This window comes from Trachypithecus francoisi, unplaced genomic scaffold (assembly GCF_009764315.1).
Source record: "Trachypithecus francoisi isolate TF-2019V2 unplaced genomic scaffold, Tfra_2.0 Lachesis_group1, whole genome shotgun sequence".
In the NCBI taxonomy this organism is placed as follows: domain Eukaryota; kingdom Metazoa; phylum Chordata; class Mammalia; order Primates; family Cercopithecidae; genus Trachypithecus; species Trachypithecus francoisi.
The window spans coordinates 106099168-106125321 of record NW_022681454.1 but is presented as its reverse complement, the minus strand read 5'-3'; the positions used below and the strand labels follow the sequence as shown (position 1 = coordinate 106125321).

Below are 26154 nucleotides of genomic sequence, written 5' to 3'. Positions count from 1 at the left end.
TAGGCCGGGCGCAGTGGCTCACGCCTATAATCCCAGCACTTTGGGAGACCGAGGTAGGTGGATTGCCTGAGCTCAGGAGTTTGAGACCAGCCTGGGCAACACGGTGAAACCTCGTCTCTAATAAAATACAAAAAATTAGCCAGGCATGGTGGTGTGCACCTGTAATACCAGCTACTCGGGAGGCTGAGACAGGAGAATCACTTGAACCAGGGAGGCGGAGGTTGCAGTGAGCCGAGATCACTCCATTGCACTCCAGCCTGGGTGACAGAACGAGACTCTGTCTCAAAGAAAAAAAAAAAAACAAAACTACAACCACCTTTAAAAATAATAGAAACACACAAACTTGTGGTTAGTAGTACATGAGGATTTGCCAGACACTGTTCTAGGCTGATGGTAGAGTGATGAATAAAAAAGATGAGTTTCTGTATTCACAAACTGTATTTGACAAAGGACTAATATCCAGAATCTACAAAGAACTCAAACAAATCAACAAGAAAAACACAAATAGGCCGGGCGCGGTGGCTCAAGCCTGTAATCCCAGCACTTTGGGAGGCCGAGACGGGCGGATCACGAGGTCAGGAGATCGAGACCATCCTGGCTAATACGGTGAAACCCCGTCTCTACTAAAAAAATACAAAAAACTAGCCGGGCGAGGTGGCGGGCGCCTGTAGTCCCAGCTACTCGGGAGGCTGAGGCAGGAGAATGGCGTGAACCCGGGAGGCGGAGCTTGCAGTGAGCTGAGATCTGGCCACTGCACTCCAGCCTGAGCGGCAGAGCGAGACTCCGTCTCAAAAAAAAAAAAAAAAAAAAAAAAAGAAAAACACAAATAATCCCATCAAAAAGTGGACAAAGGATGTGAATAGACAATTCTCAAAAGAAGATATACAAACAGCCCACAAATGTCAAAAAATGCTCAACATCACTAATTATCAGGGAAACGCAAATTAAAACCACAATGAGATATCAACTTACTCCTGCAAGAATAGCCATAATTAAGAAGTGAAAAAACAATAGATGTTGGTGTGGATGGGGTGAAAACACTTTTATACTGCTGGTGGTAATGTAAACTAGTCCAACCACTATGGAAAACAGTATAGAGATTCCTTAAAGAATTAAAAGTAGATCTACCATTCAATCCCGCTATCCCACTACTGGGTATCTACACAAAGGAAGAAGTCATCATATGAAAAAGACACCTGCACACACGTTTATAGCAGCACAATTTGCAACTGCAAAAACATGGAACAAACTTGAATGCCCATCACCAATGAGTAAATAAGAAAATGTGGTATATATATATTTATATCACACACATACACATACACACATACACACACACACCATGGAATACTACTCAGCCATAAAAAGAACAAAATAATGTCCTTTGTAGCACTTAGATGGAGTTGGGGGCCATTATTCTAAGTGAAGTGACTCCAGAATGGAAAACCAAATATAGTATGTTCTAGCTTATAAGTGGGGGCTAAGCTATGAGGATGCAAAGATGTAAGAATGATATAATGTACTTTGGGGATTCAGGTGGGGGGAAGGTTGGGTGGGATAAAAGACTACATATTGGGGCCAAGCGCGGTGGCTCGTGCCTGTAGTCCTAGCACTTTGGGAGGCCGGGGTGGGTGGATTGCTTGAGGCCCGGAGTTCAAGACCAGCCTGGCCAACATGGCGAAACCCCGTCTCTACTAAAAATACAAAAAATTAGCTGGGCGTGGTGGTGTGTGCCCGTAGTCCCAGTTACTCGGGTGCCTGAGGCATGAGAACCACTTGAATCTGGGAGGCAGAGGTTGCAGTGAGCTGAGATTGCACTACTGCACTCCAGCCTGGGTGACAGAGCAAGACTCCAACTCACAAAACAAAAAAACAAACAAACAAAAACAACAACAAAAAAGACTACATATTAGGTACAGTGTATACTGCTTGGGTGATGGTGATGGGTGCATGAAAATCGCAGAAATCACCACTAAAGGACTTATCCATGTAACCAAAACCACCTGTACCCCCCAAAACTATTGAAATAAAAATAAAAATTATTTTAAAAATTGAGACTTAAGAATTTTTTTTTTTTAAAGATGAGTTCTGTGTTCTTACTTACACAGAACCTAGTGGGGAAGCTTGTTCACCTAGTGAACAAGTAATTAAGTAAAGTGACATAAAGGTTTTAATAGGAAAACTATAAGGGCGTATGGGAATATACAGCAGGGAGACCCCGCCTAGGCTAGTGGTAAGGGACAGGTTGGCATCAGTATACACTAATAACTGAAGGAGGAAGAGCAGCAAACCAGATAAAAAAGTAAAGATGAGTTTTTTGGTTTTTTGTTTTTTTTTTTTTGAGACGGAGTCTCGCTCTGTCGCCCAGGCTGGAGTGCAGTGGCCGGATCTCAGCTCACTGCAAGCTCTGCCTCCTGGGTTTACGCCATTCTCCTGCCTCAACCTCCCGAGTAGCTGGGACTACAGGCGCCCGCCACCTCGCCCGGCTAATTTTTTTGTATTTTTTAGTAGAGACGGGGTTTCACCGTGTTAGCCAGGATGGTCTCGATCTCCTGACCTCGTGATCCGCCCGTCTCGGCCTCCCAAAGTGCTGGGATTACAGGCTTGAGCCACCGCGCCCGGCCAAGATGAGTTCTTAGCAGGAGGCACACCATGTATACAGGCTCAGAAGTTTAAGAGGTCATAACCACTATTTTAATAAACAGATAGGTCAAAAGCCTGAGATTGTCTTTTTAGAATAAACCTGATAGCAAAACAAACAAACAAAAAACAAAAACAAAAACCCCACAATTGTGGCTTACTGGTGAGCATCGAGTTTTGAAGTCTGATGGTATGTACATGTAATGAACTACGACTACTTGCTTCTTTCTGTATACCCATCTGTACTGGATAGTCTGAAGCAAAAAAGTGTAGTTAATACATCGATCACAGTAAACAGTGGAGGTGGCAGCAGCCCACATGATAATATTTTGGTTTTCCATGTCCAGTGTGGAATAATTTCAGTGAAGGTGGAAAGTGATAGGAGGGCAAAGGGCAGGCTCAATGTGGGAGTATTATCTTACTGTTGTGCTGTTATTTTGTTAAGACATTGACTGCCATTTATCAAGTATTTACTACAAGCCGGGTGCTGCACAGGAAACTTTACATACTCGTTCCATATAATTCTCACAAAACTCTTACCAAGGAACTATTATTCTCTAGTAGGGATATGAAGGGATATCCTTCATATCTGGTAGGGATATGAAGGATAGCTCTAGTAGGGATATGAAGGCTCAGAGAAGTTTAGAGACTTGCCCCAGGTCACACAGCTAACAGAGGAACTATAATTCAAATTTTGCTGTTTGGCTTGCAAACCCATATTCTTTCTATTACAGTCAGTCTAACATACTGTGACAGATCTAGTGCTAGAACTGAATTCTTTTTCACTATCAAATTTATTCCCATTATGCCTCTCAGATTGTCTTCCAATATCCCTTCAGCACAGTATGGAATGTTGGTTGGTTGGCATTCTTTACCTGGTGGGAGATGCAAATCTTACGTTTGAAAAGTTTAAATCATCAGTGATCCATTCTTTTACTAGGCTGTTATATTTCATTAACTTTTAGTACTGAACATAGAAGTATTAAGAGGCACTCTGGAAAAATCCTCTAGACATAGTCCTCCTTGCCCAGTTATGTCACGGCAAATCAATTCCTCTTCATAATCCAGACGATTCTCCTTCTGGTTGTTGACAGAAGGAGCCCAAAATGGCTAGGTAATACTCATAACTTCCAATACAGCTGGAACGACGCTGTGTCCCTTTGAGAACTAAGCATCTCTCCTTTGTAAACTAAGACCCTAAAATTCAGGGACTATATTAAGGGGATGATTTCACTTTCAATTCTTGATTCTCAGACCTGTGTGTCTGGCTACAGGAGAAAAATGTTGGTTGCTTATTCAAAGCCTATACTGTATCCTGTAGGATGATACTCCAACCATCACCATAACTGAGTCTTCAGAAGAACATTCCACCTTTCTGCCAGGTCAGCTGCTTTGGGGGGTCTGTAGTAGTCTGTTCCTGCATTGCTATAAAGAATTACTTGAGACTGGGTAATTTATAAAGAAAAGGCTTAACTGACTCATAATTCCACAGGCTGTACAGGAAGCATGGCTGGGGAGGCCCCAGGAAACATACAATCATGGCCAAAGGCTAAGGGGAAGCAGGTATGTCTTACATGACCAGAGGAGGAGGAAGAGAAATCAGGGGTAGGTGCTACACACTTTTAATCAACCTGATCTCATGAGAACTCACTATCACAAGAACAGCAAGGGGGAAATCTGCCCCTATGATCCAATCCAATCACCTCACAGCAGGCCCCTCCTCCAACCTTGGGGATTACATGAGATTTGGGCAGGGACACAAAATCAAACCATATCAGGGTGACAGGTTGTAGTAACAGCAGTGAATTCCCATTAACACACTTCTTTTGCTATGAGTTCCTTGATCAGAAGCAATGTTGTGGAGGTCATATGGCAATGATGAAGGCATTCTGTAAGCCCACAGATGGTGGTGGTAGCAGAAACACTGCAATCTGGGCAGGCAAATCCATATCCAGATTGTGTGTCTATTCCATTGAGGACAAATGCTCCATATCAAAGGGGTACAATGTAATCAACATATCAGGTGGCTACCAGTTTTCCCCAAGGAATGATGCCATATTGAGGAATCAAAGTAGGTCTCAGCTGACAATGCTTAGAAATAACAGTGGCAGTAGCCAGATCAGCCTTGGTGAAGGGACATCCATAATATTTAGCCCACATATAGCTTCTATCCTTACAAGTATGGTAACTTTGTACATGAACCATTGAGCAAATGCTGGGGTGGCTACAGAAAGAGGCTGACATTCACAGGATGGGTCACCTTCTCCACCTGATTGAGATGGACAAATTTTGCTGCAGATGCCCTTTGGGGTGCATTGATATGGGACACAACTATCTCATGTGCTGTGTCCATTTCGTGAAGTTCATTCAAATCCCTCTTCTCCAAACCTCCTTGTCACCAATTTTCTAATCCTGTTCCTGCCAAGACCTTTGTCATCTAGTCATTTGCCATTGCCTATGAAGCTACATAGATCTACATCTTTTGAGATCTACATCTCATAGAGTGTCAATCATTGTACTGCTTGAAGTTTTGCCCAAAAAGAGGATTTATTATTAGACTAATACTATAGCAGACCAGTTGATGCCAGCACTTTGTCTTAAATTCAGGTTTTAGTTTCTCCCTTAACTGATTATAGAAAAACATCCCCATGAGGCCATAAATGTGAATGCAGGGAAAGGAAGCAATGTCATGAGTCGGAGCTGCCTGCTCATGCAACTGACTTTAGGATCTGCTGAGCCTGATCCCTTACATACTAATGTTAAGCTGCCACTTAACGATAGGTCGCTACTGTGCATATTCACTCCTACTGCTTGGTTCACACTGGTCAGCATAGATCCCAAGGACATTCGACATCCTATACTAGACAGCTCAATAACAATCTAAGAGCTACTCTCACAAAGGTAAGTTTTTTTGTTTTTTGTTTTTGTTTTTGCAGAAGAGGGCATGGCTCTGCTCTAAAACCCTAGAGAAGTCTGACTCTCCGGTTGAGGCTTGTTATGGCATTTGTATTTGCCACAGACCCTGTCGAGTTGGATCTGCTGCGTCAATAAAGCCCAAGTGGCAAAACAGTTTGCACTGAAGTCTGAGTTGATGTAGAGCCTTCTTTTGCTCTAACCACACCTCAGATTGGCAGCCTTACAAGTTACTTGGTTATGGAGTACAGTAGCACACTGAAATGTTGTATACATAGCTTCCAAAAAAAAAAAAAAAAAAGCCACCAAGCATTGTGCCTCGCATTGTGGAAAGTGGCACAGGGAGCAGCAACTTGCAACTTGTCTTCTGTATTAGTGAGGATCTTGCAACATGCTCCAGACCACTGAAACTCAACTTCAAAGGTGGTATACTCCTGAATTTTCGTAAGGTTTATTATCCATCTTCTGGCACCATTCTCATTCTATGCCAGATTTTCTTTCAATTTCTATCTAGTGTATTATAGTATGTTTCTCCTCTTATCCAACTGAAACTGTCTTTATTTTTATTCACAGGTCTTCAATGCATTTTCTCTCTAGCTTGGCATAACATTGGTTCTGCTGGACACAGTGGCTCACACCTGTAATCTCAGTGCTTTGGGAGGCTGAGATGGAAGGATCGCTTGAGCCTAGATGTTCAATATTAGCCTGGGCAACATAGCAATATCTTGTCTCTACAAAAAATAATTAGCCAGGCATGGTAGTACATGCCTATAGTCCCAGCTGCTCAGGAGACTGAAGCAGGAGGATCCCTTGAGCCCAGGAATTTGAGGCTGCAGTGAGCTATGATCATACCACTGTATTCTAGCCTAGCAAGACCCTATCTCTAAGGGGGAAAAACTGGTTCAACAAACATTTACTAAATGCCTACTGTATGTCAGGTATAGGGGGCACTATGACTAAGAAAACCTGGTTCCCATGTTTGAGGGAGAATGTCAATTGTAACACAGTCTGACGGGGGCTATAGTAGAGATGAGAATGTGTTATGGATACACACAGGAGTATTTAACCCAGATGAGAGAGCCATCAGGAGAGGCTGCCAGGAGGTAATGATCCCTAGGCTGAATTCCGAAGGATAAGGAGGAGGAAGTGGTAAGAAAGCCAGGAAGGGAATGAAAGACAGGGTTTTCCAAGCAGGGGAGCAGCATTTGCAAAGCCTGGATGTGAACAAAGAACAGGCCCTATAATGATGTACATTTACCTTCTTTTCCTTTCAGAGTTATTCTTCTGGTTCCTACTCATTCTCCACCCCAATTTTGTCCTTACTCCTCACAGATTATGACCCAAAAGAGTGCCATAAATGCTATGAAGACAATTTAGGTTCATTACATTTTTGGTAAAAACCTTTTGAAAGACCACTTTTTGCTTGTGAACATAGTATTCAGGGTCCTAGTTATTAAATACAGCTTTAAATTTTGACCTTTCTTGTTTAAACATCTTATTCATCCATTTCTCCATTTACCTCTATTATTCCTAACTCTGAACATAATTACTTACTCACCAGCTTTTGATAACTAATAGGAGACAGGCTAGAGAAAGAGTTATCTTCCATTCTATTAGAATTTTTCTGGTTCCATAGGAAGTGCATGTAATAGGCGTTTTCTGTTGTTACTATGCAAGTCATAAGACCTAAGCCCCAAAGAAGCAGAATTTGAAAGAAATCGACTATAGGGGAAAAAGATCCATAAAAACTTTCATTAAAAATGGGAAAAAGGCCGGGCGCGGTGGCTCAAGCCTGTAATCCCAGCACTTTGGGAGGCCGAGACGGGCGGATCACGAAGTCAGGAGATCAAGACCATCCTGGCTAACACGGTGAAACCCCGCCTCTACTAAAAAAATACAAAAATCTAGCCGGGCGAGGTGGCGGACGCCTGTAGTCCCAGCTACTCGGGAGGCTGAGGCAGGAGAATGGCGTGAGCCCAGGAGGCGGAGCTTGCGGTGAGCTGGGATCCGGCCACTGCGCTCCAGCCTGTCCAGCCTGGGCGACAGAGCGAGACTCCGTCTCCAAAAAAAAAGGGAAAAAGTCCTCCTAACTGGTATAATGTTTTACAGATTTCCCAAGGGTCACTGTGAAATGACTCCACTATAAGAAAGGCTAATAAGCTTTTCCAGTTGTTCAATTAAATTAAATGTGTTTCTGTCATGTATCCTGTCTTGGGAAGAGTACCTGGGGATATGTGAAGTGGGATAAGAAGTGTAAAGAAAATCCAAAATACAATCCCTGCTCTAAAGCAAATTCCTAAGTAATAAAGACTTGAGAGGAACATATAGAAATTGCTTATTGTTTATTTTTAAAGAGAATGAGCTTAAACATATGATTTAATATTATAAAACAATATCTTATTAAGTTAAAAAGAACCCAGTTATAATATGGCAGTTGGCTTAATTCTATATACAAGTTATTTAAATTAGCACATATTCACTGGCTACATCATCAAAATATTATAAGCAATATAGAGGGGTATTTATTTTTAGCAATGAAAGCATATTATTCTACCAAAAATATTTAAAACCCAGTTATAGAAAACTAGAAAAATATAGTGAAATATGCATATATACATCATTATACACAAATCAAATAATCTATAGCAATCTCAATGGCTATCAAGCTAAAATAATACATATCTGAAATGCAAAAATAGCAGAAAAACCATGAACACCTCCCAACAGGATGATACATTCATAAGAAAATGCTTGAGTACTGACCGTAGGATAGTTTCTGTCAGTTGTCTGACCTGCTGTGTGACAACACCTGTATAAACACTTTTGTGCATTCTTGCAAAATTATAAACCTTGTACAGGAACCAGGCATCTTATAAGTAGAGTCCTAAGCAAACTCTAATAAAACATTGATTTTCATTTGTGGAAACACATTTTAGTGGTCTTTAGTAATTTACTTATTAGTAAGTAATAACATTACTAGTAAGTAATTACTTGTAAGTAATGCTCATTGGTCCAAAAATGAAAATCCACAGAACTGTGCATTGTTTACTAAAGGAAACAAAAAAAATTTTAATTTTTGGATCTGCCCATGTATAATCTGAAGGCAATGAATACATTAATAGCTTCTGTGTCCCCTGATTATGATTACCTTCTCTACTTAAACCAAGTACACATACATACTTCCCACCCACTTGTTTTATATTAAGTACTACTTCTTACAGTTATTATAAGAATGCAGACGGGAGGAGGATACCAATTTTCTGGTTGATACAGATCCTGTCTCTGAATTCAGAGGCAAAAGATGAATGAATTATGTAGTATCTCCTATTTTTGTTTTTTAGGTTTCACGTGCCAAAGCTTGAATGTTCTGAATTTTTTTCTTTAAAAATTTGTTTTTTTTTTTTCTGAGACAGAGTCTTGCTCTGTCATCCAGGCTGGATTACAATGGTGCAACTGTAGCTCACTGCAGCCTCAAACTCCTGGGCTCAAGTAATCCTCTCACCTCAGGCTCCCAGGCAGCTAGGACTACAGGCACATACCACCACAACTGGCTAATTTTTTATTTTTATTTTTTATGGAGATGGGGTCTTGCTATGCCGCCAAGGCTGGTCTCAAACTCCTGGCCTCAAGAGATCCTCCCACCTCGACCTGCCAAAGTGTTGGGATTACAAGCATGAGCCATCACACCCGGCTGAGTGTTCATTTTTTTCATAAATCGTCTTCTTTCAGTAAGTTTTAGTTTTCTCTAGATAATGTCTGCAATGTTATTTTCAACTTTGTTGTGAGTTTTCATCTTTTCCTATGTCTTCAAAAGTATTTTAGTGAGAAGATATTTAGAAGAGGAGGGCTCACGGTTTATTTAATATAACACTGCTAACATGTGCATTTCCTAGCCTCACAAGTTGAATACGTAACAGTCAAGTCAAAAACAGTAATAGCTATCAATAGCATTTGCCACACACATATATACATATTTATGTATGAATACTTTTAATAATTAATGTATGCATTTTAATGTATCTCTTGCCAGGTCCCTAATCAGGTAGTGAATATGAATTGAGGTATCCAAAAAGCTCTCCCAGGAAATTCTGATCCCATCCCTACCACTAACACTAAGAACCACTATCTGTTTTTAGTTAGTTGAAAAAGCAGCTCACAGAATTCCTAACAATCTTACCCCTTGATCTCACCCAACACTCCCTGCCTCACAAAGCAAATGGCCAAAAGATGGCAATGAGAATGAATTATCCACTTCCCATCAGGATTATTCGTCATGACTATATTTTGGTTTATGTCAGTCTCCACACACGCTAACTGAAACCTGGCTGTCTTGAGGATATTATCTTCCTCCAAACCTGTCAAAGGATGGCTGTGTTTGATGCTAAACCCCAGGCAGGCATCCCTCAACTCCTCTGTAGGCATCTGGATTATTCTTCCTCCTTGCCTACCTCACGCCCTCAGCATATCCCCTTGCCACTCCTCCTTATTGCAATCATTTACAGTCCCCGTGTCCCCAGGATTATTCCTGTCATTTTTGGGGGGAAAATTTTAATAATCATATAGATGATCCATTTGAAACCCCGAGCTCTAAGTTCTCACATCCCTACCTCGTTATTTTTAATAACATCTCAATCACTCATTCCCCTTAGTCTTGTCATTACCTAAACTTCCCCCAAATCTCAATTCCAAGCTTTTCATATCCTAACCACTACATTTTATCTGTCCAACTAATTCTTTCTGACATCTATACTCTTAAAAGCTCTTTAACCTCAATGGGACCTCCAAACAACTAAGCCCGCTACCCAGCACTACCCATCTCTATCCATCACCCATTTTGTGCTCTTGTAGCTTAAATGAGAGTCACTCCCTTGTATACATTCTAAATTCCCTTGCCCCTCCTCTATTCCTTGTATCCAACTGTGGTTAAATCCAACTTTCTACCAGGCACTGAATATAGCTAGAGGAAAGAGGCACAGTTATGCTTATTAGTTTAAGTTTGACTCACAGCCCAAGATGGGCCCTCACAATCCTACTACATACCACTGGTAAATTCAACATCTTACTCTCCTAGACTATTTTGCAAAACCTCTAACCCTCTTACCCCTTTTCAGCTGATAATTCTGCTGCTTCTTTCACAGAGAAAAGAGCAATCAGAAGGTAACCTCTACATTCATCTACCACAAAGTTCTCCTATTTGGACAGTTCTTGTTCCAGGTATCTATGTGGCTTCAGCTCTCTGCTCAACTCTCATCTTCTTAAAAGAGCCTTTCCTGGTCACTATCAAAAACAGTATTTTCCATCTCCTTTCTGAGATTTTTCTTCATAACATTCATCATACTTACATAGAATTACACATCACACTTACCAATTATATAAAATGATTTTTGCCTCTCCCCAGTCTTCTACGTTCTCACTTTAGAGTATAAGCTTTGTGGAAGTGAGGATTTTATTTTGTGCCTAGAACAGTATCTGGCAAGCATTAAATGCTTATAAAGATTTATTGAATGAGTGACAAAATATCCAAAGACAAAAGATTTTTGTCTTTTATAAAGAAGAATTATACTTTTTAGGGTGAAATTGAAGTACTTAGTTGCCCTTAGAGTACTATAGTTTCTCTTTTTTTTTTTTTTGAGTTGGAGTCTGGCTCTCGCCCAGGCTGGAGTACAGTGGTACAATCTCGGCTCACTGCAACCTCTGCCTCCCAGGTTTCAAGTGATTCTTCTGCCTCAGCCTCCCGAATAGGTGGGACTGCAGGCAGGCACCACCATGCCTGGCTTAGTTTCTCTTAATGTTCAGATTCTCTCTTGCTAGAGGCAGCATGGTATAGGGATAAGTATGGTCCTGTGGGTGGGGGGTGGGGTGGGAGTAGGTTGTGGGTAGGGAGAACATTTGGATTTTTACTATTAGCATTGTCACTAATTAGTAAGTAAAGTCATTTAGGGTGAGTCATTTAACCTCTAATTTCCATCAGGGAATGTGAGAGTACTTTTTTTATCCAAAGAAATGAGATCCATGAAAGCACAAAACCAGTAAAAATAAACCACTACACACAGCAAGTCTTTTTCTTTTCTTTTCTTTTTTTTTTTTTTTGAGACAGGGCCTCACTCTATTGCCCAGACTGAGTGTGGTGGTGTGGTCAGAGTTCACTGCAGCCTTGACCTCCTCAGCTCAGGATGTCCTCCTACCTTAGCCTCCGGAGTACGTGGGACTACAGGTGCACACGATCCCTGGCTAATTTTTTTCTATTTTTGTAGAGACAGGGTTTCCCCCATGTTGCCCAGACTAGTCTCGAACCCCTGGGCTCAAGTCATCCGCTCACTTTGGCCCCTCAAAGTGCTAGGATTATAGGTATGAGTCACCATGCCTGGCAGAGTCTTTTTCCTTCCAAAGTTTGTTGATGGGGACTTTCATAGTGTACAGAATAAAATTTACGTCACATAATCTAATGGATCCTTAACAGTTTTTTATAGCAAATAAGCTGTTAGTGAATGAGAAGTTTCTTGATCAGAAGAAAATCACTTTCAAAATTCAAGATGGCAATCTTAAAGTTAAATAAATGGGATAGTCACATGTGTTACTAAAATTTTCTTGCTATAAGTGTGCAGGCAAAAACATCTAATACAAATGAGAAAGAATTTAAGATTATAGTTACTAATTAAGAGTATTTTTGAAAGTAGCACCATTTGTTTTAGAATACAAACAGAATAAGTACTTGGTAATGTCCACAGACTAATGAAAATGTATTGATTCATATATATTACTTTTTTCTTTCTTTTTGATACGGAGTCTCACTCTGTTGCCCAGGCTGGAGTGCAGTGGTATGATCTTGGCTCACTGCAACCTCAGCCTCCAGGTTCAGCCGATTCTCCTGCTTCAGCCTCCTGAGTAGCTGGGATTACAGGTGCCTGCCACCACATTTGGCTAATTTTGGTATTTTTAGCAGAGATGGGGTTTCACCATGTTGGCCAGGCAGGTCATGAACTCCTGACCTCAAGTGATCTGCCCGCCTTGGCCTCCCAAAGTGCTGGGATTACAGGCATAAGCCACCACACCTGGCCTGATTCACATATATTACTAACTGAAATGCAGTATCACTGCACTTCCCCAATTAGTAAATTCAATACATTCTGCATATAAAAAAATCCACCAATCCCCACAAAAAAGCAAACAAACAAAAACCCCAAAAAATCACCAAACCATACTGTCAAGCGAAATAGTTTTAATTAGTAGGCTGATCATAAATAAATCCACATAAAAGATTTAACAGAATTACAAATAGTTTTGTGTTCCTTTGTGGACTCAATTCATAATACGCATTAGTCAACCTCATTCTCTAACTGTGACAAAAAGAGTTGTCATCCAACAATGCAGCACAGTTTAAGCAATTCATATTCTATAGTTACATTTTTACATTTTTTTTACAAATGTAACATTTATGTACATTATATATAGATTTTTTCTATAGTTCATGTACTGAAACTCTATTGTTTTTACAGGGAAAATGTTGAATTCATTTAATGAATAAGAAACATTCCTTGTTAAAAAGTAATTCATATAAACAAATAACATGGTACCACTGCCTTTTGGCATCTCTTGCCAGAGTTCGAGTCCAGAAATGTTATATTAATTATAAGAAAAAAGAATTTATCTAATTTTACATTATGACATATCATTCCACATAGCTACATAAATTTGCCAGCTTGCAATGAACAGAGCACTGTACTGTCATACTACTGGAAATGTGTAGAAACCAATTCAAAATATACTTGGTGAAACAGCATCATCGTTACCATTAATGTGAGTTGAAAAAGATCTGTCAAGTTCTTTCTTCCCCTTTACTTTTTACCAAAGCCTCAGACAGAGTGCTGTGCGTTGCATCTTGTATTCACAAATGCCTTCATTTCAAATTTCCCACGTACTTCTCTGACAGATTATGCTTTACCTAGGTTATAGATCTTTTTCTTATTCAATTTTATTCTACTTCACTTACAAATCTGCTGTTGAACATGAAGTAAAAATTCATAGTAAGAAAATGCAGCTTCTGTCCGGTCTTCAATCAAATGCTGAAAAAATTCTGCTTTGGCAGGACTCTCATCTCTAGAAGAAAGAAAAGGGCATTTGTCTAAACATATTTAAAAGCCCCGATTTCACCACTTTGCAATCTATCTCATAAAATTACACTTGTATCCTGTATATTTATACAAATAAAATAAAAGTGCATATTTCTAAAAAGAGTAACTGTATATTTTAAAATTACTGGGCTGGGTATGGTAGCTCACACCTATAATCACAGCACTTTAAGAGGCTAAGGTGGGAGGACTGCTTGAGTCTAGGAGTTCAAGACCAGCCTAGGCAAAATAGAAAGAGCCCCATCGCTAAAAAAATAAAAATAAAAAAATAAAAAATAAAAATTGGCTGGGTGTGGTATCTCACGCCTGTAATCCCAGCACTTTGAGAGGCCGAGGCGGGTAGATGACCTGAGGTGAGGAGTTCGAGACCAGCCTGGTGAAACCCTGGTCATGGTGTTTCACCAATGGTGAAACCCTGTCTCTACTAAAAATACAAAAATTAGCTGGGCATGGTGGTGGGCGCCTGTAATCCCAGCTACTTGGGAGGTTGAGGCAGGAGAATCGCTTGAATACAGGACGCAGAGGTTGCAGCAGGTTGAGATTGCACCATTGCACTCCAGCCCGGATGACAAGAGCGAAACTTCGTCTCAAAAAAAAAAAAAAAAGAAAGAAAAATTAACAATTAGCCAGGTGTGGAGGGAAGTGCCTGCAGTCCCAGCTACTTGGGAGTCTGAGTTGGGAGGATTACTTGAGCATGAGAGGTCCAGGCTACAGTGAACTGTGATAGCAGCAGCCCTGCACTCCAGCCTGAGTGACAGAGACTCTATCTCAAATTAAATAAAAATTAAAAATTACTAATATATGGAGATGTCAGAAAATGGAATACAGGGGATATAAATCAAGCAACAACATTTTGCCACCAGAATATATTTTGATACTATTTAAAGTTTGTTTTGAAGACAAGCAATTCCACAGACTACACAGGAAAGACAACTTCACAATTAAGTTACAAAAGTACTTACTTTACTATGTGAAGGATTGGACTTAATGGTCTGCTGTCTCTAAGCCAAGTTATGAAGGATCTGGCTCTTTCTGATGAAAGTGTATCTAGCTCTGGAAGATGTGTCTGGTAAAAGAAATACAATTAGGAAACTATTTCCTTTCTCACAGACTTCAGCAGTATTAGAACAAAATCATGATTCCTACTATCACCCCCAACTGCCAGCACTCTATTTCTTGGCTTCAACAGCAGCAACTACACAAATTATTTAAACTGTTGAAAAATCTGTTTATATTTTTCTGGATAAGTCAATAAAATATGTGCAATGACAAGTATGTCACTGACATTTTAACTGACTATATTTTTCTTGCTAAGTCAATAAAACACAAACAATTAGCATGTCACCAGTATTGTGTGGTGCCTTTATGCTTCTTCCAGAGGAAACGTTCAGATGAAGGGGGATACCATTAAATTCCAAATTCCCTTAGCAATTATATATTATATCCTATTCTAAAATTAGCCATTCTGGGAGAATTTCATGTTTCCTTTAATTTAAAGGCAAAGAATTTTAAAGTACAGTGTGGATATGTAAATATATTTTAAAACTATATGCAAGACTATTTTAAAAGGACCTAAAAGTCTATTTTTTATACACATATATACATAAAAAGGTAAGATTTACTTTTCTTTTTCAAAGCCAACTGTAAATTAAATAGTAAATTAACAGTAAATTAAATAATTCAAAAATGTAGTATATAACAAAATTTAAATAGACAAGTTTGGAATAATTATGTTTGTAATTCCTGTCAATATTTTAAAAACCATTTCCATTTTGATGTGAATTTTTTCAGATGTTTTCTAAATTATTACTAAGTATACAAACAGTTTTGAAAATACAAATGGGGATCATATCATGAACACTATTCACTTCAGGCTGTATCCTTCTTCTTTTTCTTTTTAAGAGATGGGGTCTTGCTACATCGCCCAGACTGGAGTGCAATGGCTGTGCACAAGTGCAGTCATAGTATACTACAGCTCTGAACTCCTGGGCTTAAGCAATCCTCCTGCCTCAGCCTCCTAGCCTCCCAAATAGCTGGGACCACAGGTGCATGACACAGTGCCCCAGACTGTATTCTTTTTAATAAATGCACAGCTATTATTTAATACTATAGCATGTGTGTATATATGCCTACTTCCATGAATACATCTACGGGATATAGTCTTTGCAGAATAATTTACTATGTCATAAAGAACATGATTTTAACAGACACTGTCAAATCGCCCTCTAAAAAGGTTACATAAGTACTATATATTCCAGCCAATAGTGCTCAACAGTGTCCATTGCCCTATACTGTCTACATGATTGTCTATTATCAAATTTAAAAATTTCTGACAATCTGGTAAATGAAAGAAATGCTATATTACTATTTTTTCCTAATTATGAGTGAGATTAAATATTGTTTCATATGACCTCTACTTTATTTTTCCTTTATGAATTGCCTGTTAAAATCCTTTACCCAGTTTTCTTTGGAGGAGGCCGAAAGGAAGGAATGTCTTCTTAAAGATTTCTAAGAGAACTTTATTCATAGAGAAGTTAGCCCTTTTTCAGTCTTATGAGTTACAGATAATCTTAAGATTTTGTTGTTTGTATTTTGGCTTTATTTATTTATTTATTGTTACCAAATAGAAATGTTTGGCCGGGCGCGGTGGCTCAAGCCTGTAATCCCAGCACTTTGGGAGGCCGAGACGGGCGGATCACGAGGTCAGGAGATCGAGACCATCCTGGCTAATACGGTGAAACCCCGTCTCTACTAAAAAATACAAAAAAAAACTAGCCGGGCGACGAGGCGGGCGCCTGTAGTCCCAGCTACTCGGGAGGCTGAGGCAGGAGAATGGCGCAAACCCGGGAGGCGGAGCTTGCAGTGAGCTGAGATCTGGCCACTGCACTCCAGCCTGGGCGGCAGAGCAAGACTCCGTCTCAAAAAAAAAAACAAAAAACAAAAAAAAAAAAAAGAAATGTTTTATATTTGTGTTTTCAGATGTATTTATCTTTTGAATCACCGACTTACAAAGGCCTTACCCATTTTAATATTATTTAAAAAAAAAAGGCTGGGCGCGGTGGCTCAAGCCTGTAATCCCAGCACTTTGGGAGGCCGAGAAGGGCGGATCACGAGGTCAGGAGATCGAGACCATTCTGGCTAACACGGTGAAACCCCATCTCTACTAAAAAATACAAAAAACTAGCCGGGCGAGGTTGCGGGTGCCTGTAGTCCCAGCTACTCCGGAGGCTGAGGCAGGAGAATGGCGTAAACCCGGGAGGCAGAGCTTGCAGTGAGCTGAGATCCGGCCACTGCACTCCAGCCTGGGTGACAGAGCAAGACTCCGTCTCAAAAAAAAAAATTCAGCGGGTGCAGTGGCTCATACCTGTAATCCCAGCACGTTGGGAGGCCAAGGCTGGGGGATCACACGGTCAGGAGATTGAGACCATCCTTGCTAATACCGTGAAACCCCGTCTCTACTAAAAATATAAACAATTAGCCGGGCATGGTGGCGGGCGCCCGTAGTCCCAGCTACTGGGGAAGCTGAGGCAGCAGAACGGCGTGAACCCAGGAGGCGGAGCTTGCAGTGAGCTGAGATTGCGCCACTGCACTCCAGCCTGAGCGACACAGCGAGACTCCATCTCCAAAACAAAACAAAAATTCACAAATATTTCTTCTAGTGATCTGCATGGTTTCCTTTTTTACATTTAAATGTTTGATGCATTTGAAAGTCATTTTGATGTGAGGAATAAGGTAAATATCGTCTTGTTTTTTCCTTAATGACTAATCAGTGGTCCCAAGATTATTTTTCTAATATTCCATTTCCCCACAGTAATTTAAATGCAATCTTTACCACACTGTATTTTTCATTAATTAGACCTGTTTCTGAACTCTATTCTGTTCCACTGATCTGTTTACTGTGCCAGTGTCATGGTACTTAAATAACTACAGCTTTAGAATAAGGTTTACTATTTTACTTAGAATTTATTTTTCATATATTTCCCCCTTTGATGACATTATTCTCCCTTTTCGTTTCCTTATTATCCTCGTTTGTTGAGTTTTAACAATGAACTCCTGGATTATTTGTCAATTTTTTTTAAAAAAATCAAACAATGACAGATTGTAATAAGGATTACACTGAATTTATATTAATTTCAGGAAAAAGGACATATTTACATTATCTAACAATAAGGTAGGCCAGCTTTCCCTTTCAATTAATTAATTATACAAATCTGTTTTCAGAATCATATTTCCTTAGTACTGCATAGCACAATTCAGTAAAATCCTACTGAAAAATTTGTGTTTAGTATAAGCAAAGTAACTTTTTTTTTTTTTTTGAGACAGAGTCTCGCTCTGTCACCCAGGCTGGAGTGCAGTGGTGCAATCTCGGCTCACTGCAAGCTCCGCCTCCCGTGTTCAGGCCATTCTCCTGCCTCAGCTTCCCTAAGAGCTGGGACTACAGGCGCCTGCCACCACGCCCGGCTAATTTTTTTTTTTTTAATATTTTTAGTAGAGACGGGGTTTTACCGTGTTAGCCAGAATGGTCTTGATCTCCTGACCTCGTGATCTGCCCGCCTCAGCCTCCCAAAGTGCTGGGATTACAGGCATGAGCCATCGCGCCCAGCCACCTTTTTTTTTTTTTTCCCAGACGGAGTCTTGCTCTGTCACCAAGGCTGGAGTGCAGTGGTGCAATCTCGGCTCATTGCAACCTCCACCTCCTGGGTTCAAGTGGTTCTCCTACCTCAGCCTCCCAAGTAGCTGGGACTACTGGTACCCACCACCACAACCGGCTAATTTTTTTTTGTATTTTTTAATAGAAACGGGGTTTCACCATGTTGGCCAGGATGGTCTCGATCTCTTGACCTCGTGATCCGCCCGCCTTGGCTTCCCAAAGTGCTGGGATTACAGGTGTGAGCCACCGTGTCCGGCCCAGCAAAATAATTTAAATCCAAAGCTAAAGTTGTTGGAAAACAGTTTGGCAGTTCCTCAAACAATTAAACATAGAGTTATCATGTGACCCAGTAATTCTAATCCTAGGGATATGCCCAAGAGAACTGAAAACATATGTTCACACAAAAACTCGTACACAAGCATTCATAGTAGCCCTATTCACAATAGCCCCAAAGTAGAAACAACTGAAATATCCATCAATGGATGAGTGGATGATCAAAATGTGGTATGTCCATACAATGGACTATTTTTCAGCCATAAAAAAGAACACACTGTGTGCTTGACGCACTGTGGCTCACACCTGTAATCCCAGCACTCTGGGAAGCCAAGGCAGGAGGACTGCTTGAGCCCAGGAGTTCAAGACCAGCCTGGGCAACACAGGGATACCCCATCTCTACGAAAAAAAGTTTTAAAATTAGCCAACTGTGATGGCACACTCCTGCGGTCCTGGCTACTCAGGAGGCTGAGGTAAGAGAACTCTTTATAGAGAAGTTAACCCGTTTTCAGTCTTATGAGTCACAGATAATCTTAAGATTTTGTCATTTGCATTTTGGCTTTATTTATTTATTTTTACCAAATAGAAATGTTTTATATTTGTGCTTTCAGATTTATTGATCTTTTGAATCACTGACTCACACACAAAAGCCTTACCCATTTTAATTTTTTTTTTTTTTTTTTTTAGATGGAGTCTTGTTCTGTTGCCCAGGCTGGACTACAGTGGAGCGATCTAGGCTCACTGCAAGCTCCGCCTCCCGAGTTCACGCCATTCTCCTGCCTCGGCCTCCCGAGTAGCTGGGACTACAGGCGCCTGCTACCATGTCCGGCTAATTTTTTTGTATTTTTAGTAGAGACGGGGTTTCACCGTGTTAGCCAGGATGGTCTCAATCTCCTGCCCTCGTGATCTGCCGGCCTCAGCCTCCCAACGTGCTGGGATTACAGGCATGAGCCACTGCGCCTGGCCTGTTTTAATACTATAAAAAAAAAAATTCACAAATATTTCTCCTAGTGATCTGCATGGTTTCCTTTTTTACGTTTAAATGTTTGATCCATTTGAAAGTTATTTTGATATAAGTACTACTGATTCCTACTCAGGAGGCTGAAGTGGGAGGACCACTTAAGTCTGGGAGGTCGAGGCTGTAGTAAGCCATTATTGAGCCACTGCACTACAATCTGGGTGACAAAGCAAGACTCTGTCTAGAAAAATAAATGAATAAATAAATAAATAAAAGAACTACTAATACAAGCTACAACATGAATGAATCTTAAAAACATTACAGAAAGTGAAAGAAGCCAAATACAAAAGGCCATGTATTACCATTTATATAACATATCCAGAACAGGCAAACCCAGAGATAGAAAGTAGGTTACTAGTTGCCTGGGGACAGGGATAGGGAATAAGAACTGGGAGAATGGGGTTCTTTTAGGGTGATAGAAATGTTCTGAAATTAAATAGTGGTAATGGTTGTAAAACACTGTGTAATACCAAAAACCACTAAACTGTACATTTTTAAATGGTGAATATTACATGAATTTTACATCAATAAAAAAAACGAGCAAACAAAAAGTTATAGGTGTATAAAATCTACTGACCATTTTCTGTGGTATTGATGCAAAATTAGGATATCCAAGCACATCCTCTATGAAGTTATTGTCACAGCCTTTCCCAACCCAAATGTAGAAAACCTAAAAACAAAAAGCAACAAAACATTAAAACTCCCTAATAGTCAAGAGAATTCATTTTAGCTAATGTCCTCGAAACTATCACCTCAAATAAGGTAGGAACAAACATAAGAGTAAAAAGGAAATCTATAACTGTTACATTGTGAATCTATATGTAAGAATCCAGAGTGGTTCACATCTTCTTTGATTAAATGTTAAGGCTTCCCATAAAATATATTTTACCTTCTGCAGTTATTTTCCCAATAGAAATATAATCCTTTAATCAGTATAACTGACTCAATGTATTTCCCATCCACTATTTCATTACTCTCTGTGTATTTTCATTCATGCATTTCTCCCTCTTCTGTGGCTATCCAAATCCTTTTTCTGCTCATAAGACATCATTTTGAAGCCATCTTAACCATTCTGACACCCTTCAACAACTACCCCTGCCCAGTGATTTCTCTTGAACTCCTAATCATTAATTAGATTTCTGACAATGGATGTAAGCTGAACTAGATAAACTCTTGAAATACTTTTAAATTCTAGACTCTAGATGGTAAAGTCCCTGAAGATAGGAATTTACCTCATTAGTTCTCTTCATCAAGTATACATAATTCATGACGGTAAATAATCTATATTAAAATGTATTACTCTATCAGTATTATTAATACAAGTATCAATAACATCAGTATAAAATGAAGTCCAAATAGAAAAGTTTAAAGTAAATTGACCTCTAGTGCCAGTTACCAATTTCAGCTCCTAATCCTAATGCACCTTTCACTGCCTGCTCTGTGGTAACAGCTGGACCCTAGAAGTGTTTATTTTTGGTCAGCTCAAACAGTGTTAAGCTTTGCCAGTAGAGGGTGCTTACAGAGCCACAGTCCATAAGGAAAGCACCTTCTCTTGTCAGCTTCTCTGCAGACAATTTTTGAAGAGGTGGCTGTGGTACAACCCTGTCATTAACATGTATTGCACCCTGAAAAGAAAAAGACAGAATGTGAATGAGATTACATTACTATCATCGCAGTTTGGGGGCTAATGGTCACTAATCCTTTATGAAGCACTGGAAAATAACACTTCAGAGTTCGCATGATATAAAAAATACTGATTATATGCTACCACCTTGGCTGTAGAATCAACACACTCAAATGTATTCAAATTTAAAAAGTAAAAACATGAATACATAAAATGATCAGTCACATTCCCTTCCCTTTTAAGGTGGGGTCAGAATATATTACAAGTGTGACTATTGGCTCTGATGCATAGCCAGCTACTTTTTAACATTTCTTTGGCAACATAACATTATGTTTGGAATTAATACTAATTCCAAAGAATATAGTTTTCACATGGGGAAGATAAAAGACACTACATATTTGCACATTAAAATTATTATTGGATACCAGATTTGGTTTACTATATAATCAAAATTGCAAATGATCTTATCAAAAGCAGTCAGTATTGGCCAGGCACGGTGGCTCATGCCTGTAACCCCAGAACTTTGGGAGGCCGAGAGGGGCAGATCACTTGACGTCAGGAGTTTGAGACTACCCTGGCCAATATGGTGAAACCCTGTCTCTACTAAAAGTACAAAAATTAGCCAGGCATGGTGGCATGTGCCTGTAATCCTAGCTACTCGGGAGGCTGAAGCAGGAGAACTGCTTGAACCTGGAAGGCAGAAGCTGCAGTGAGCCGAGATCTCACCACTGCACTCCAGCCTGGGCAACAGAGCAAGATTCTGTCTTTAAAATAAAATTTAAAAAAAAAAGGAAAAAAAGAGAAGCGGTCAACATCTACCAAATATAAATGGAAATGTCCATTCTAGAACTTAGCTTTGTAATACATATTATAACCAAACCTACAAGACAAATTACTTCCAATGTGAAACCATTTTTTAAAACTCCTTAACCACTGATGGTATCTGAGAGTCCTGCCTTCCAATCAGATCCACAGCCAGTGTCCTTCTTTAATGTATTACTACCACAAGGGGGAAAAGAGTTAAAAAGAAAAACCAGTTGATAGTATATTGTCATCTTAGCTGTAGAACAAGACACTCAAATATATTCAAATTTAAAAATTTCAAATGCACTAAAATGCATACCTCATCTGTCAATCTGTCTATCCTGTATAAGTTGGGATGAATCATTCTCATTAGATGAACAAGTGGCTGAGACTTTATTTGACACATGGCGTATACACGATCATCCAGCCGTGTGCTTGTACCCGTTCTAAATGCTTTCTACAAGGAAAAAGATAAATGTTTTCAAGTAAAATACAAATATGGTGGACAAATATTAAAACAAATATATACTATCAATCATGGAAAAAGCATGACCTTTAAATCAGACAGACCTGGATTCAATTCTCAGCTCTGACATTTAACAGGTATGTGATGCTGGAGCAAGTTACCTAGCTCCTCTGAGCTATATTGTCATCATGAGAAAAACAGGGAAAATAATACCTCTTTAGGCTGTTGAAAGGATGAAATAAAATGATGCAGTGACACCTTTTATGGTGCCAGAGACATGGAAAGATGCTTGATAAATATTAGTTCCTGTCCTTAAAGAGTCTCTTTCCAGCAGGACATATTAAGAGTGAGCTATGACTGCACCATTATGCAAACTGCTCACACACATTAAAGAGAGAATATGGTTTCACTAAAGTCATCATGTATTTGTATACCTTCATTTTCCACTGATCTTTTCTTTCTTTTTTTTTTTTGAGACGGAGTCTTGCTCGGTAGCCCAGGCTAGAGTGCAGTGACGTGGTCCTGGCTCACTGCAACCTCTGCCTCCCAGGTTCGAGCAATTTTCCTGTCTCAGCCTCCAGAGTAGCTGGGATTACAGGCACGTGCCACCACGCCCAGCTAATTCTTGTATTTTTGGTAGAGAAGGGGTTTGACTATGTTGGCCAGGCTGGTTGTGAACTCCTGACATCAGTTGATCCGCACACCTCGGCCTCCCAAAGTGCTGGGATTAGAGGTGAGCCACCATGCACGGCCCCATTGATCTTTTTCTATTCTTCAAAACCCTTTCAATGCCAAAGTGAATAATCCTCTAGTTAAGCATTAGAAAACGACAACCTAGATTTCCTTTCTTCATATAAATATCTGAGAATTTTAAAAAACAATATTAAATATATCAATGTATAAAAAAGCTACCTGTTTGAGAAGGGCCAAAACGTAGAGAGGAAACAACTTGAGGGAGCTGGGGGCCATCAATGCAGAGTGCTGTAAATTTGAGACAGTTGAGCCATATGCAGACAATGAGTCCACTACAGCATTCACTAAGGCATCTCTTGCATCTGATAGACTTGATGAAATGGACCGATCCACAGCTATAAAGCAACCAAAGTGAAAGGTATTTTAACCATTAGAATTCAACGGGCACTATAAGAGAGAAAATTGATATGCATTATTTAAGAAACAAAATTCAGCTAAGTTTTTAGGATGGAAAAATGTATTTCATCTGCTCCCTCATTTCAAGTGTCTTCTTATACATTTTTTTCTGAAGTAAATGTGACAATCAGAACAAGTCTAGATTCTTTTGGACATTTTTGTTTTAATCTCTTAAGTCTAAAAACATTTAGCTAGCCTGGGCATGGTGGCTCATGACTATAATCCAAGCACTTTGGGAGGCCAAGGTGGGAGGATCACTTGAGACCAGGAGTTCAAGACCAGATTAGGCAACATAGTGAGATCTTGTCTCTACAAAAAATAAAAAAATTAGCTGGGCACAGTGGCATGTGCCTGCTGTCCCAGCTATTTGGGAGGCCGAAGGAGGAGGATTGCTTGAGCCTGGGAGGTCAAAGCTGCAGTAACCTGTGATTGTGCCACTGCACTCCAGCATGGGCAATAGAGCAAGGCCCTGTCTAAAAACAAAACAAAACAAAAAACCCCAAAACATGTAGCCCCTGTTGACATTAATGAAATATATATTTTCCATTTACTTATGAAAAAGCCTTGGAAAGGTTTCCATTACTCAAATGCCAAGTCACATGTATCATTTTTTTTCTGCTCAACCAATGTAATTTCTGCAATCTGAATTATACTTTGTGATCCTCTACAATTTTTGTAAAGCATTCCAAGCCAACAAACTTTGTGAAAGGGAAAAATAAACACAAGTTTTCATGAAGCCATTGAAGAGACACATGTGAAACTTATTTTTCTACAATAATATATTCTATTAAAATAGGGATAACCTATAAAACATATGCCCAACCACTAAAAATAAAATTATATTAAAAAACAATTGGTTATGGCATAATTAATTCAAAATCCATATATAAAATTATACCTAAAAAAATATGAATCCTGAGGTTTGGGGTACAAATGATCCCATCGTAACAAACCTGCATATCCCTGAATCAAAAACAAAAGTTAAAATTGGGCCAGACGCGGTGGCTCAAGCCTGTAATCCCAGCACTTTGGGAGGCCGAGACGGGCAGATCACGAGGTCAGGAGATTGAGACCATCCTGGCTAACATGGTGAAACCCCGTCTCTACTAAAAAATACAAAAAACTAGCCGGGCAAGGTGGCGGGCACCTGTAGTCCCAGCTACTCAGGAGGCTGAGGCAGGAGAATGGCGTAAACCCGGAAGGTGGAGCTTGCAGTGAGCTGAGATCCGGCCACTACACTCCAGCCTGGGCGACAGAGCGACACTCCGTCTCAAAAAAAAAAAAAAAAAAAGTTAAAATTAAGAAAGAAATCTGATACACAAGCTTTTGATTTTAGTTAAATATTTAAGAGAATCTGATTAAATCCTTTTTCCCCCCTGCCACCAAGACAGAGTCTCCCTTTGTTTCCCAGGCTGGAGTGCAGTGGTGCGATCTTGGCTGATTACAACCTCTGCCTCCTGGGTTCAACAGATTCTCCTGCCTCAGCCTGCTGAGTAGCTGGGACCACATGTGTGCACCACCACACCCAGCTAATTTTTGTATTTTTAATACAGACAGGGTCTCACCCCATTGACCAGTCTGGTCTTGAACTCCTGAAGTCAAGTGATCCTACTGCGTCAGTCTCCCAAAGTACTGGGATTACAGGCATGAGCCACTACGCCTGGACTGATTAAATGCTTCTGTTATTTAAAAAAATTTGGATCCTTTAGTAAATGTTATCATAATTTTCCCCAAATTAGTATTAATGACTCTCTTTCCCTAGGACTGCATGGGAAATAGCAAGGCTTGTTTCATGTCTGAGTTCGACTACAAGGCAAATTCATTGAAAACATTTAAGTGCTATGTTAATTCTCAAAAGGATTTTTTTAGACTTACAAATAATTAAGTACCGTTCTGTAGTGGTTATGTGTCAAATGAGTAACCATGTAATCTCTACACAATCAGGATACACAAGTTACATCACTCCAAAATTATCCCCTCACACTTGCCCCTTTGTAGTAAAACACTTCCTCGGCCTCAACTCCAATTTTCCCTTTTCTTGAATGTCATATATATGGAATCATTTGTATGCAGCATTTTTTTTTTTTTTTTTTAGATGGAGTCTCACTCTGTCACTGAGGCAGGAGTACAATGGTGCAACCTCCGCTCACGGCAACTCCGCCTCCTGGATTCAAGGGATTTTCCTTCCTCAGCCTCCTCCAAGTAGTTGGGATTACAGGTGTGCAGCACCAACCCCAGCTAATATTTTTCTTGTATTTTTAGTAGAGACAGGGTGTCACCATGTTGGCCAGGCTGGTCTTGAACTCCTGACCTCAAGTGATCTGCCCACCTCGGCTTCCCAAAGTGTTGGGATTACAGGCGTGAGCCACCACACCCGGCCTATGCAGCTTTTTGAGTCCAGCTTCTTTCATTCAGCACAATGTCTCTGAGATGCATCCATGTTTGTTTAAGTACTGACAGTTCATTCTTTTTTATTGCTGAATTATA

General features: G+C 39.9%; 1 protein-coding gene across 1 annotated transcript in view; it reads right to left on the bottom strand.

Moving 5' to 3' along the window:
* Nucleotides 1-12752: 12752 nt before the first annotated feature.
* The window catches only part of SEC24B (SEC24 homolog B, COPII coat complex component), a 112680-nt gene continuing 99278 nt past the window's right edge, over nucleotides 12753-26154 (bottom strand). Inside the window, 6 exon segments of the mRNA XM_033214970.1 lie at nucleotides 12753-13650; nucleotides 14645-14748; nucleotides 20202-20294; nucleotides 21145-21249; nucleotides 22372-22509; nucleotides 23431-23606. Of these exon segments, the coding sequence (XP_033070861.1) occupies nucleotides 13536-13650; nucleotides 14645-14748; nucleotides 20202-20294; nucleotides 21145-21249; nucleotides 22372-22509; nucleotides 23431-23606 (731 nt within the window). The 3' untranslated portion in view covers nucleotides 12753-13535.